The sequence below is a fragment of the Bombus huntii genome, chromosome 5 (genome assembly GCF_024542735.1).
Source record: "Bombus huntii isolate Logan2020A chromosome 5, iyBomHunt1.1, whole genome shotgun sequence".
NCBI classification, from domain to species: Eukaryota; Metazoa; Arthropoda; class Insecta; order Hymenoptera; family Apidae; genus Bombus; species Bombus huntii.
This window is the reverse complement of record NC_066242.1, coordinates 167119-179516: the sequence shown is the minus strand read 5'-3', so window position 1 is coordinate 179516 and position 12398 is coordinate 167119. Positions and strand designations below refer to the sequence as shown.

The window sequence follows — 12398 nt, the reverse complement described above, 5'->3', positions numbered from 1 at the left end:
AAATGCGTAGTAGAGATACTTGTATGTGAATATCAGTGTGTGGAAGTATGTGTGTCTGAAGCGTCTCGAAAACAGATGAATGTAAACTCTTCAGTCGGTTAAGGTCCGTCGAAGGGTTGGTTAAGAGTCGTCGAAGAGTCGGTTTACAGTCGGGTATAGAAGAAAATGCTGAGACGCGTGCAAGTGTGTATCGATGAATATATAAGGAATCGTCCATGAAATAAATATATCATTGTTTTAATATTAATCCTCAGTATAAATTTAGTGTTCCTATAACATTATTTCGGCCTCAAAGATCCACAATTCTTAACATGGTAGCAAAAATCGTGGTTGCTGAGATTCAATGTTAAGGAACCACGTGTCAAGGAGTGAATGTATAAAAGTCGATTTAGGAAAGATAAAAAATTGGAAATAACTTCTAAGAGATAGAAGGGCTGTTGCCAAAACAAATAAAATGAATCTGAATAATAAAGAGAATTATTTTTGAAAAAAAAGAGGGTGAAAATAAAAAAACGAATCAAGACGCCAAGGGACGACGAAATTAAGGTTCAAATATTCGATGGACGTGATTACAAAATGTGGAAGAAGAGAATATTAATGTATTTAAAGTGTAAAAAATGTTATGAACCGGCTACACGAGAGAAAATGGACACGGATGCGCAAGATAAGTGGGATGAAAAGAATCAATGGGCGATGAACTACATCTATAGTAGTATAACGAATGAGCAATTAGAATTTGTTGGTGATCAAGACACTGCTTTAAAAATAATGCGGAAATTTGATGAGATGTATATGAAGAAATCAACAGCAGTGCAAATTTGTATAAGAAGTAGACTAGACATGATGAGGTTGAAAGACTTTGAAGAATCAAATTCATTTTTCACGGAATTTGAAAAAACGATCAATGAATTAAAGAGTGCTGGTGCAAATGTAAGCGAGCGTGAAAAACTCGACTACATGCTGAAAGCACTACCAGAATCATTGAACTATATTGGGGACTTAATCGACTCAGTGAAAGAAAGTGATCAAACATGTGAATTTTTGAAAAATAAAATTATAATGTGGGAAACGCGTAGCAAGAAAGAAAGTGATAGAACAAAGTCAAATGTATTTACAGCCGAAAAAAAGGACATAAAGTGCTATGGCTGTGGAAAGTACGGCCACATGGCAAGAAATTGCACAAACACGTGCAGAGGTGGAAACAATGGCGGAAACAACGGAGGAGCGCAACGGCAAGGAGTATGCGTATCAGCCGCAGCAGTATAGGGGTCGCGGCGGACGAGGTTTTGGCCAAAGAAGATTTGGATACGGCCAACGAGGATTTGGCCAACGAGGACAAAGCAGAGGCCGGCAACAACGCTACTACGAGGCAAGTCAACACGACGCAAATTATTCACACAACGAGGGCTACGACGACCAAGAAATTGGATCTTTCCTAACGAGAGTAGAGCGCGAAAATAATAAAAATGAAATTACGGTATGTAATAGCGATACGCGAAAAATAGATTGGATATTGGATAGTGGATGTTCAGATAACATTATAAATAATGACTCTTATTTTGTTGAGTACGAAAATTTAAAAAACCCGATAAATATAATGTTAGGAGACGGTACAATTCTAAAAGGAACAAATGTCGGAAAAATTTTAACTTACTTTGAAGTAAACAAAAGGAGGATTAAAATTACAATGTCTAATGTATTTTACGTGAAAGAAATGGATAATAACTTAATTAGCTATGCAAGAGTAACGAATGAAAATAAGATAGTCTCAGCAGGAAATACTTTAAAGATATATAACAAATACAGAAAATTGATAGGGATAGCATTCAAAGATCATGGTTTATATAAGATAAGTAGTTACATTGAAAGAGCAGAAAATGCGATTTTCCAAAAGGCTATAAATGCCATTAGACCTATCGAAATTAAAAAGATAAGTGAAAGTACAAAAAGTACTATATCAGAATCCAGAGCCTAAAGTACTTGAAGTTGAACCTAATAGAGAAGCAAGGAAGAGCGTGAACGTTACTATAAATGTAGGAAGAAACGAAAGAAATGTTGAAATAACGGAACCAGTGAAGAAAGCTAAATTAGACCGGACAAAATTCAAACCAGTTCCAGAAACTTATTCACCTACAAGACTTTCCGCCAAAGAAAGATTAGGTGAAAAAGTAGATGAAAATAAAGAAAGAAAAATTAGTCCCATAAAAAGCTTTTTAGATAGACGTGAGATGAAAAGTGAAAATCAATCCAGAAGTAGATCTCCTAGAAGTACAAGAGATAAACGAATATCTTCACTATTAGATAGACGCGTTGATTCATCATTAACTATACCAGGAAGTGAACGTAAGGTATTCCTCGATGACAGAAAACGAGATAATAAAGATCGAGGTGATCGTTCAAAAGAAGGAAACGATTTCAGAAGTGTACGACACGATATAAGATCAGAAAGAGATCCAAGAATTGATTCGAGGGGAGATTTCAGATCGACTCGTAACGATTCTAAAGGGGAAAGGATAGATAAGGATAGAGAAAAAGATAGAGATAAAGAAAGAAGAGGAAGAACGCCATCTTGCACGTTTAAAAGAAATGATATCCCAAAGATAGGCCTTTTAAAGAGTAGAGAGGAAGAAGATGATAGGCGTAGAGACAAGAAACGGAAAGAAAAGAAACATAAGAAAGATAAAGAAAAAAACTTAGAGAAGAAACAGAAGCATAAAGAAAATATTGGTTTAAAAGATAAACCTGAAAGCAATGAAACTAAAATAAATTATGAAAATCCTGAACCTCCAGCTACAGAATCTATAAAGAAGCAAAGAAAGAATCCAAGACTTGTGTCCGATCGTAAACGTAGTATGCTCGATGAAGCTAGTTTTGAACCTGACTATAGTGCTTCAGACTCAGAATCAGATGGTGAAGATGGTAAAGTGGTTTCATTACCTACCAAAAAACTCAAACTCGATGAGCCAGATATAGAAAAGGAAATGGATATAAAATCACTTAAAAAGCGATCAAAATCTACAAGTAGCGAAGATTCATCCAGTACCTCAGATAGTTCTACTACTGATTCAGATAGTTCAGATGAATCGCATAAAAAGAAGAAGAAGAAGCATAAAAAACATAAGAAGAAGAAATCTATGAAAAAAGATAGTAGTTCTGATTCAGATTCTTATTCAGATTCATCTGAAACAAGTACAGATGAAGAAAAGCATAAAAAGAAATCAAAAAAATCAAAGAGTAGGAACAAACAAGCAAAAAAGAAGAAGAAATCAAAGCACAAAAAATTTGAGATATGTGTAATTTTCTGTGCTGGACTGAGTTAAGTGTGAAGTAGAAATACTTATATGTATATATCAGTGTGTGGAAGTATGTGTGTGTGCGCAGCGTCTCGAAACAAAGGAATGTAAACAGTCAGTCGGTTAAGGGTCGTCGAAGAGTCGGTTTACAGTCGGGTATACTAGAAGGTGCTGAGACGCGTGCAAGTGTGTATCGATAAATATATAAAGAATCGTCCATGTAATAAATATATCATTATTTTAGTAATAACTGTCAATATAAATTTAATGTTCCTATAACATTATTTCGGCTTCAAAGATCCACAATTCTCAACACCATTTTACACTGCAAATGTAATGCACTACCGTTCAAGCGCCGAAACAAGCAAAATAGCTCTCAAATCGAGATGATTTCGTCGATTTTGACGAAAACTAACTATCATTTCCTTCCCGTTGGAGATATTTTGACGTTCAAGCGCTCGTTGAACTCCATTTTACACTGCAAATGTAACGCACTACCGTTTCAACGTCGAAACAAGCAAAATAGCTCGCAAATCGCGAAGATTTCGACGATATTGATGAAATCTAGCCGTCATTTCCTTCCCGTTGGAGATATTTAGACGTTTAAGCACTCGTTGAACTCCATTTCACAGTGCTAATGCAATGCACAACCATTTAAGCGTCGAAACAAGCCCAACAGCTCGCAAATCGCGATGATTTCGTCGATTTTGACGAAAACTAACTGTCATTTCCTTCCCGTTAGAGATATTTCGACGTTTAAGCGCTCGTTGAACTCCATTTTATACTGCAAGTGTAATGCGCTACCGGTTCAGTGTCGAAACAAGCCCAACAGCTCGCAAATCGCGATGATTTCGTCGATTTTGACGAAAAGTCTCCGTCAATTCCTTCCCGTTTGATATATTTCTAGGTTTTAGCGCTCGTTTCACACCATTGTGCATGCCAAATGCAATGCACTCCCGTTTAAGCGTCGAAACAAGCCCAACAGCTTGCCAATCGCGATGCTTTCTTCGATGTTGACGAAATGTAACTGTCATTTCCTTCCCGTTAGATATATTTCGACATTTAAGCGCTCGTTTCACCCTATTTTACACTGCAAATGCGATCCACGCCCGTTTCAGCGTCGGAACAAGCCCAACAGCTCTTAAATAGCGATGATTTGGTCGATTTTGCCGAAAACTAACTGTCATTTCTTTCCCGGTGGAGATTTTTTATCGTTTAAGAGCTCGTTTCACCCGATTTTACACAACAAATGTAATGCACGCCCGTGTCAACGTCGAAACAAGCCCAACAGCTCGCAAATCGCGATGATTTCGTCGAGATTGACGAAAACTAACTGTCATTTCCTACCCGTTGGGGATTTTTTGTCGTTTAAGAGTTCGTTTCACCCCATTTTACACAGCAAATGTAATGAACGCTCGTGTCAGCGTCGAAACATCCCAACAGCTCGCAAATCGCTATGATTTCGTCGAGATTGACGAAAACTAACTGTCATTTCCTACCCGTTGGGGATTTTTTGTCGTTTAAGAGTTCGTTTCACCCCATTTTACACAGCAAATGTAATGAACGCTCGTGTCAGCGTCGAAACATCCCAACAGCTCGCAAATCGCTATGATTTCGTCGAGATTGACGAAAACTAACTGTCATTTCCCTCCCGTTGGAGATATTTCGACGTTTAAGCGCTTGTTTCACTCCATTCTACGCTGCAAATGTAATGCACGCCCGCTTCAGCATCAAAACAAGCTCAACAGCTCTTAAATCGCTACGATTTGGTCGATTGTGACGAAAACCAACTGTCATTTCTTTCCCGTTGGAGATATTTCGACGTTTAAGCGCTTGTTCCACTCCATTCTACGCTGCAAATGTAATGCACGCCCGTGTCAACGTCGAAGCAAGCCCAACAGCTCGCAAATCGCGATGATTTCGTCGAGATTGACGAAAACTAACTGTCATTCCCTTCCCGTTGCAGATTTTTTATCGTTTAAGAGCTCGTTACACCCCATTTTACACAACAAATGTAATGCATGCCCGTGTCAACGTCGAAACAAGCCCAACAGCTCGCAAATCGCGATGATTTCGTCGAGATTGACGAAAACTAACTGTCATTTCCCTTCCGTTGGAGGTATTTCGACGTTTAAGCGCTTGTTTCACTCCATTCTACGTTGCAAATGTAATGCACGCCCGCTTCAGCATCAAAGCAAGCCCACCTGCTCTTAAATCGCGACGATTTGGTCGATTTTGGCGAAAACTAACTGTCATTTCGTTCCCGTTGGAGATATTTCGAGGTTTTAGTGCCCGCATCACACCATTTTGCATGCCAAATGCAATGCACTTCCGTTTAAGCGTCGAAACAAGCCCAACAGCTCGCCAATCGCGATGATTTCGTCGATTGTGACGAAAACCTACTGTTATTACCTTCCCGTTGTAGATATTTTGACGTTTAAGAGCTCGTTTCATCCTATTTTACACTGCAAATGTAATTCACGCCCGTTTAAGCGTCGAAACAAGCCCAACAGCTGGCAAATCGCGATGATTTCGTCGATTTTAGCGAAAACTAGCTGGCAATTCCTCCCCGTTGGAGATATTTCGATCTTCAAGCGCTCAATTCACCCCATTTTACAGGCCAAGTGCAATGCACGTCCGATTAAGCGTCGAAGCAAGCCCAACAGCTCGCAAATCCCGATCATTTCGTCGATTTTGCCTAAAACTAGCCGTCATTTCCCTCCGGTTTGAGATGTTTCGAAGTTTAAGCGCTCGTTTCATTCCATTTTACACGCCAAATGTGATGCACACACAATTCAGTAACGAAACAAGCCCGACAGCTCGCGAATCGCTGTGATTTCGCCGAATTTCACGAAAACTAACCGTCATTTCACTTCCGTTGGAGACATTTCGACGTTTAAGCGCTCATTTTTCCCCACTTTACACCGCCCAGTGTAATGCACGTCCGTTTCAGCGGCGAAACAAGCACAGCAGCTCGCAAATCGCGATGATTTCGTCGATTCTTACGAAAACTATCCGTCAATTCCTCCCCGTTGGAGACATTTCGACGTTTAAGAGCTCATTTCACTCCATTTTACACGCAATGTTCAATGCACGTCCGTTTCAGCTTCGAAACAAGCCCAACAGCTCACAAATCGCGCCGATTTCGTCGATTTTAAAGAAAACTGGCCGTCAATTTCTTTGCGTTGGAGATATTTCGACGTTTATGCGCTCCTTTCATTCTATTTTATACGCCAAGTGTAATGCACGTCCGTTTCAGCTTAGAAACCAGCACAGCAGCTCGCACATCGCGACGATTTCGTCGATTTTAACGAAAACTAGCCGTCAATTTCTTCCCGTTGGAGACATTTCGATGTTTATACGCTCTTTTCACTCCATTTTACACGTCAAGTGTAATGCACGTCTGTTTCAGCGACGAAACAAGCACAACAGCTCGCGAATCGCAACGATTTCGTCGATTTTAACGAAAACTGGCCGTCAATTCCCTCCCGTTTGAGATATTTCTATGTTTAAGCGCTCATTTCACTCCATTTTACACGCCAAATGTAATGCACGCCCGTTTCAGCGTCGAAAGAAGCCCAGTGTTACGTTCTTAATGTGTAGTCTTTGTTTAATTTCATCAAATTAAAATTAATATTTTGTTTAATTTATTTTCTGTTTAGTTTGAATTGAATCGGAAGAGACAATTGAAATGATATTATTGTATATAAAATTTTGATTTAGATTTCCGATTAATACGGTAGTTGCTGCCATCAGAAATAGTCTTAGGACTATTTCAATTGGAGAAAAATTTTTTTTTATTATTATTATTATGTCTCTTCAAGCTAAGAGTATTAGTGTGTGATGGGTATTGTTGGTCTATAGTGTCTGTGGTATCTACTAGATTGAATTCCCAGTTTGGAAGTGCATCTGTAGCACCTTCTCGGCTGTAGGAAAACAAATCTTTGTACCTTCGTCTGTCGAGGATTTTTTTGGTAACTATTAGATTGAATTCCCAGTCTGGAAGTGCATCTGTAGCGCCTTCTTGGCTGTAGGAAAACAAATCTTTGTACCTTCGTCTGTCGTGGGTTTTGTCTGAACTTCGTAAGATTTTTATCCGGTAATTTACTTATAATGGGTAGCGTTAACTAACGTTAATGCAACTGGTAAATGAATTCCACTTTTCAGCTAACCTGCTATGTGCAGGGATACTGGGGCCGGAGAGGATTAAAGTTGGATAAAATAAATATTCGATTTAGTTGCACAGAATTTATTTAGGTCTGAATATCGAATTGTTTAAATTGTTATAAATATATGTCGGGTTTACATTAGAATTAGGGTTAGGGGCGTGAAACGAATCTTCGTTTGCGTTACACGTTGTCGTTATGCAATAGAGAAGACATTGACTAGTGCAAATACGATTATTATAGAACTGGACAAGTAACCATGGTAGTTAGGTACTCAAGAAAGTAACGACAATGATTCTAGGTTCAATAACGAATCCGCGGTCGACGGGATGATAGATGAGCGTGCTCACAAAATCTAAGTCGGACGCGTAGTATTCACTGGTCGTAAAGGGTTACTCTTTTTATCGATGAGATCGCGAGCGAGAATGACTTTCCCGTCCCGATGATGCCACAGAGGAAAGCTATATTGGGGTGTGTCTAAGGACACGAGATCATCGGATTCGTCGGGGACATCCTACGTTCGGAAAGTAAGGGAAATTGACGTTGCTGCTAATTGGCCAATCTCCATATCGGTAGTTAGAAAAGGATGTTAGCCGCCCTTGAGGGAGGGTTGCTAGTGGGAGACGTCGTTCGTGGAAAAATAGGTCTCTCCTGTCTTCCCGTAACTGGGACAAAGACTGTGTATCTGTTGAAGGATTTTAGGTAACTAGATATTAGTGTTTATGACAGTCCTCGGGCTAGCCGATCACGTACTGCGGAGACGCGTCGGCATCTGGTAAACATCCTACCCGGAGAATAGGATCTGTGTGTGGCGAGCTACGGGACAGAAACCGTTGGAATGTTTACAGTCACATGTCGCTACAAATCTTTCTTTTAAGGAGAGCTATAGGATTACTCAATGCCTTTGTTAGAAGGAGAGTTCGTCCCGTTGACCGCGGCTACGTTCGGCGACTAATTGTCGCCTTGAGCCCAAGCTCATTGTCACAAGTCTCAAACAAATACAATTGGGTAGAATGACGGCAAATCGTTTAGTTACAACTGTAGATTTTAATTACAATGTTTTTATGGATTTTCCCGAGGTTTCAGAGGGAAGGCACCGGTGTCCTCTTATCTTCGACATATATGTAATATATACAGGGTGGGGCATTTAAAACAGATTACCTGAATAATTCTTGTTTTTGAAAATAGAAGATTAAATAATTTGATATTACTAATTTTCTCTATAAGTGGAGGTGTCAAGAAGATATGAAGATCAACTCTGTTTTTCAAAATGGAATGGTATGGTTTCTTATTTACATACTGGTAGAGTGTTCTTCGGAGATCTACCTTGGATGATAGTATGAAAGCAACAACGCGTGAGAAACATCTTAAGAACTCGATGATGTCTTTACTTACACGCGAGCGCGATTGACGGTTTGGCAGAGAATTGATATCAGCCGTCGCGTTCCTTTGCAATCCCGGCGGTCCCCCTGCGGGAATGCTTTGGAGATAGGGAGGCACCCGGTGGAACTCCAGGACCTCCTCTATCTTCCCTGAGGGCAAGTTGTTGAGGGCGTTGACGATATCCAGTGAAACCGCCAATACCTCTCAGCCCCATCGCTCGGCCTTCTCGACGACGGAGCGGACTCGAACAATGGCATCGTTCGTAGACCGCCCCCTCCGGAAACCATATTGGCCCTCCTACAGTCCGGGTATAACCCTAGATAAGTGCTACTTTAAGCGAGCAACTATCACTCTCTCGAGCAGCGTGCCCGACTCATCCAACAGACACACCGGCCTAAAGGCCGAGGGTAAATCTGAAGATCGTCGCGGCTTCGGAAGAAGAACCATCCGTCCCTCCCTTCACTGGCCAGAGAATTCGCCCCAGGCAAGACACCTTTTGAACAGGCGGGTTAGACTCTATCGGGATCCGGAGCTTTACGCGTTCCGATCCTCCCTACGATCCCCTGACAACTCCTCCTCTGACATCTCCAGTTCCGTATTTCAGTCCTCCGCAAGGCGCGGAAAACCTAAGGAGCGCGCCTCCTCTTTCTCCCTGGAAAACAGAGTATCGGCGACCCCTTCCAGGTACTGAAGGTCCATTGCATCTGTCGTGTGAGGCGAAGATTTTTCAATACCGCTCAGTAAGGACACACAGATTGGAATCGAGAGTGGCCAGGAGTTTGTCCCAGGCCCGCTTCTGCGCTCTCCTAATAGCCCGCTGCAGAGATCCCCACGCTTCGCGGTAAGTCTGGTGATCTGAAGCAGGCCACAGTGATCTCATCTTCTCGCTTCCAGCGGTGGGCTCGGGTATACTGGCGTCGCGAATAATGCCAAAAAAACATATTGTAATCGTTGTAAGGGCCAGCCGGCACTCTATTTAACATGTTTTAGAAAATTGCATAAAAAAGAAAACAATTATGCGAGGTGGATAGGTCGTGATAGGTACTGAAGGAATACTCGAATATGTTTAACAACCAAGATATTTATTCACGCTTATATTCGGTGCGTACACTTGGCATACGACGCGTGGATACAATTATCTCTTGATTATCTCAATTGACTCTAGCCGATTATTAACTCACTCTCCGTCACGATGATGCTGCAGAGGAAAACTCTCCTGGGGTGTATCCCAGGATACCAGATCATCGGATTCGTCGAGGAGTGCCTTGGTTCGGAAAGTGAGGGAAGCGGGTGTTGCTGTTAATTGGTTAATTTCTGTTTGATGGTTGGAGAAGGGTGCTGACCGCCCTTGAGAGAAAGTTGCTAGCGGGGAGCATCGTACGTGCGGAAAATAGACTTCCCGTATTTTTCGTAGTATGTGAAGGACAAAGACTATTTGTTCCTTTGGAGAATCTTAGCTAAACAAATCGTAAGATTTATAGCGGGTTCTTGGGCTAGCTAAAAATGTTCTGTGAGGACGTGCCGACATCTGGCAATCATCTTATCCGAAGGATAGGGTCTTTGTATAGCGGCCCACGGGACAAAAACCGTTGGAAAGTTTACTGTCGAGTGCCGCTACATATGTTAAGTTTATAATATTGAATTGTTATGCTTTTACTATTGAATGTCTGTTTATAATGTTGAGATAAAATAACATAAACCTATTTTATACTACTTATTTTGTAAAATACAAGTGTGACCCATCGTGATGCACGCCACCTCACGGAACAGGCTCATGTGACCTACCGGTAATGCACGCCTGCATCAACGTGTTAATCGCCGAGCAGGTCGGGTTGCCGCTAATCCCGGTCCAAAAAATGGTGACCGAATTGTGCAAGTCCCCCATGCCTTGAGACTCGTCAAGCACTCGATATGGCTCAGCCGCCACCGGCAGGCTGACTCCCCGCTCCACCAGGCTCTGAAACATTAAGTCCTGCGCACGGCGGGAGCGGTTGAGGTTGGTCCATAGAAGTTTACTCACGTTGGCGAGTGATCTGTCTCTATGGGACCCTCCAAGTTGTGTTCCTGACGATCAGCTCGACCGACTCCATCTTCTCTCGTTTCCGTAACGCACACTTTCCTTCAGGCGTGGGTTCTCCCTCTCTCTTTCCTCCTTCTTTCTCTCTATCTCTCGGCTGCTGGTTGGAGCCCTGAGGGCAACTGTCGTATGCAGCTGAAGCTCAGCGCTGACCGCCCTAACCTTACAGCACACCTGCTGCAATCTTCTCACATGGGTTCCTTTCAAGTTCCTCGATCTGGACGTAATACGCTCCACCTCCTCCATCTCGTGCATCAATTCCGCGTCAAGGTCTGTTATTCAGCTGACCATCCTCTCTCTATATTCCGCCAACGATGATACTGGTTCGGAGACGGTAGCGGCGCTTCTCCCCCTTTTTCTCTGAGCCGTCGAGGTTTTTTGACTTTCAAACTCGAACTCGAGCTCCTCCTTCTCCCCCGCGTCTTTTCCGTTCTTCGGCTCTCCATGTTCGCCGCCGTTCCCATGGCGTATCTCGGCGATCCTCCAGTACGATCGCTTTCCTAATGCAGTCGCGTTGACAGAGTAACTCAACGATATATCATCGTAGGACTTCCCGCCTCCACGCCACAAAGGAAATTTGTCCTAGAAGAATCCCAGATCGCTCCCTCCCAACGCCTCCGATATGTTGGAGTTCCTGCTACTAGTTTCTTTCTGTACTTCCTCACCAGACGCAGAAGCACGTCCAGGAGCCTGGCGGTCCACTCCCGAACGACCGTAGTCGTATGATAACTAAGTAGTGATGCCCACTTTACTACCACCACCTACACCGGTACTAGGGTCTCCCTCCCCTGCACTGTAAACGTTACTCTTTTCGTTACCAGTAACTCCCGTCTGCATGCCACTCACTCTGTAGCACGTTACCCCGGTCAGAGTCGGTGCAAGGTGACAGAGAGTCCCACGAGAAGGTGAGGAGGGTGGTCTTGACCGGCATGGGCGTACCAACTTTTCCGAAATTCTCCGCACCGGATCGGTAAACCGACAAGTTCCCGAAGGCTCCGATCGGGTAGACAATCGGGTAGGCAGCCACCCGACTATAGAAGAATATCAGATTCATTGGGGTTTCCTACGGCGTGGTCCCACTGCGCGAGAACCTATACTCACCTCGTGCTTCCCCTTCGTACAACTTTGCCCAAGACTCGTAGTACAACTCCTCACTTTTCTCGAGTGGTACAACTCCTCGCAACTGACTAACGGCTGCCTTTTATACCACGGTTTTGGTATTCCTAGTACGCACAAAGATGTAAATAACCCATGATCAAGTACACCTTTTTTAATTACTCCGTGTCGTAAAGGGTCACGGTTATATGGCTCATTGGGAATTCCTAACATTATCTGTCAGCACTTTTATTGTTTTTTATCAGCAGTACATCGGGATTTTCCCCAGGGAAAGCCCCGATACTACAATAACATCAACTAAACGCGAGTTTGACACTTCTCTTGACACTGAATACGGTACACATTTGTTCTGTTAGTTAATTA

General features: G+C 42.5%; 1 protein-coding gene across 1 annotated transcript; it reads left to right on the top strand.

Annotated features, from left to right (window-relative positions):
* Nucleotides 1-645: 645 nt before the first annotated feature.
* Nucleotides 646-3238, top strand: LOC126865785 (cylicin-1-like). Its single transcript, XM_050618685.1, has 3 exons — nucleotides 646-1239; nucleotides 1962-3189; nucleotides 3234-3238. Exons 1-3 carry the CDS (start codon nucleotides 646-648, stop codon nucleotides 3236-3238), a joined length of 1827 nt encoding a protein of 608 aa, XP_050474642.1.
* The last annotated feature ends 9160 nt before the right edge of the window (nucleotides 3239-12398 follow it).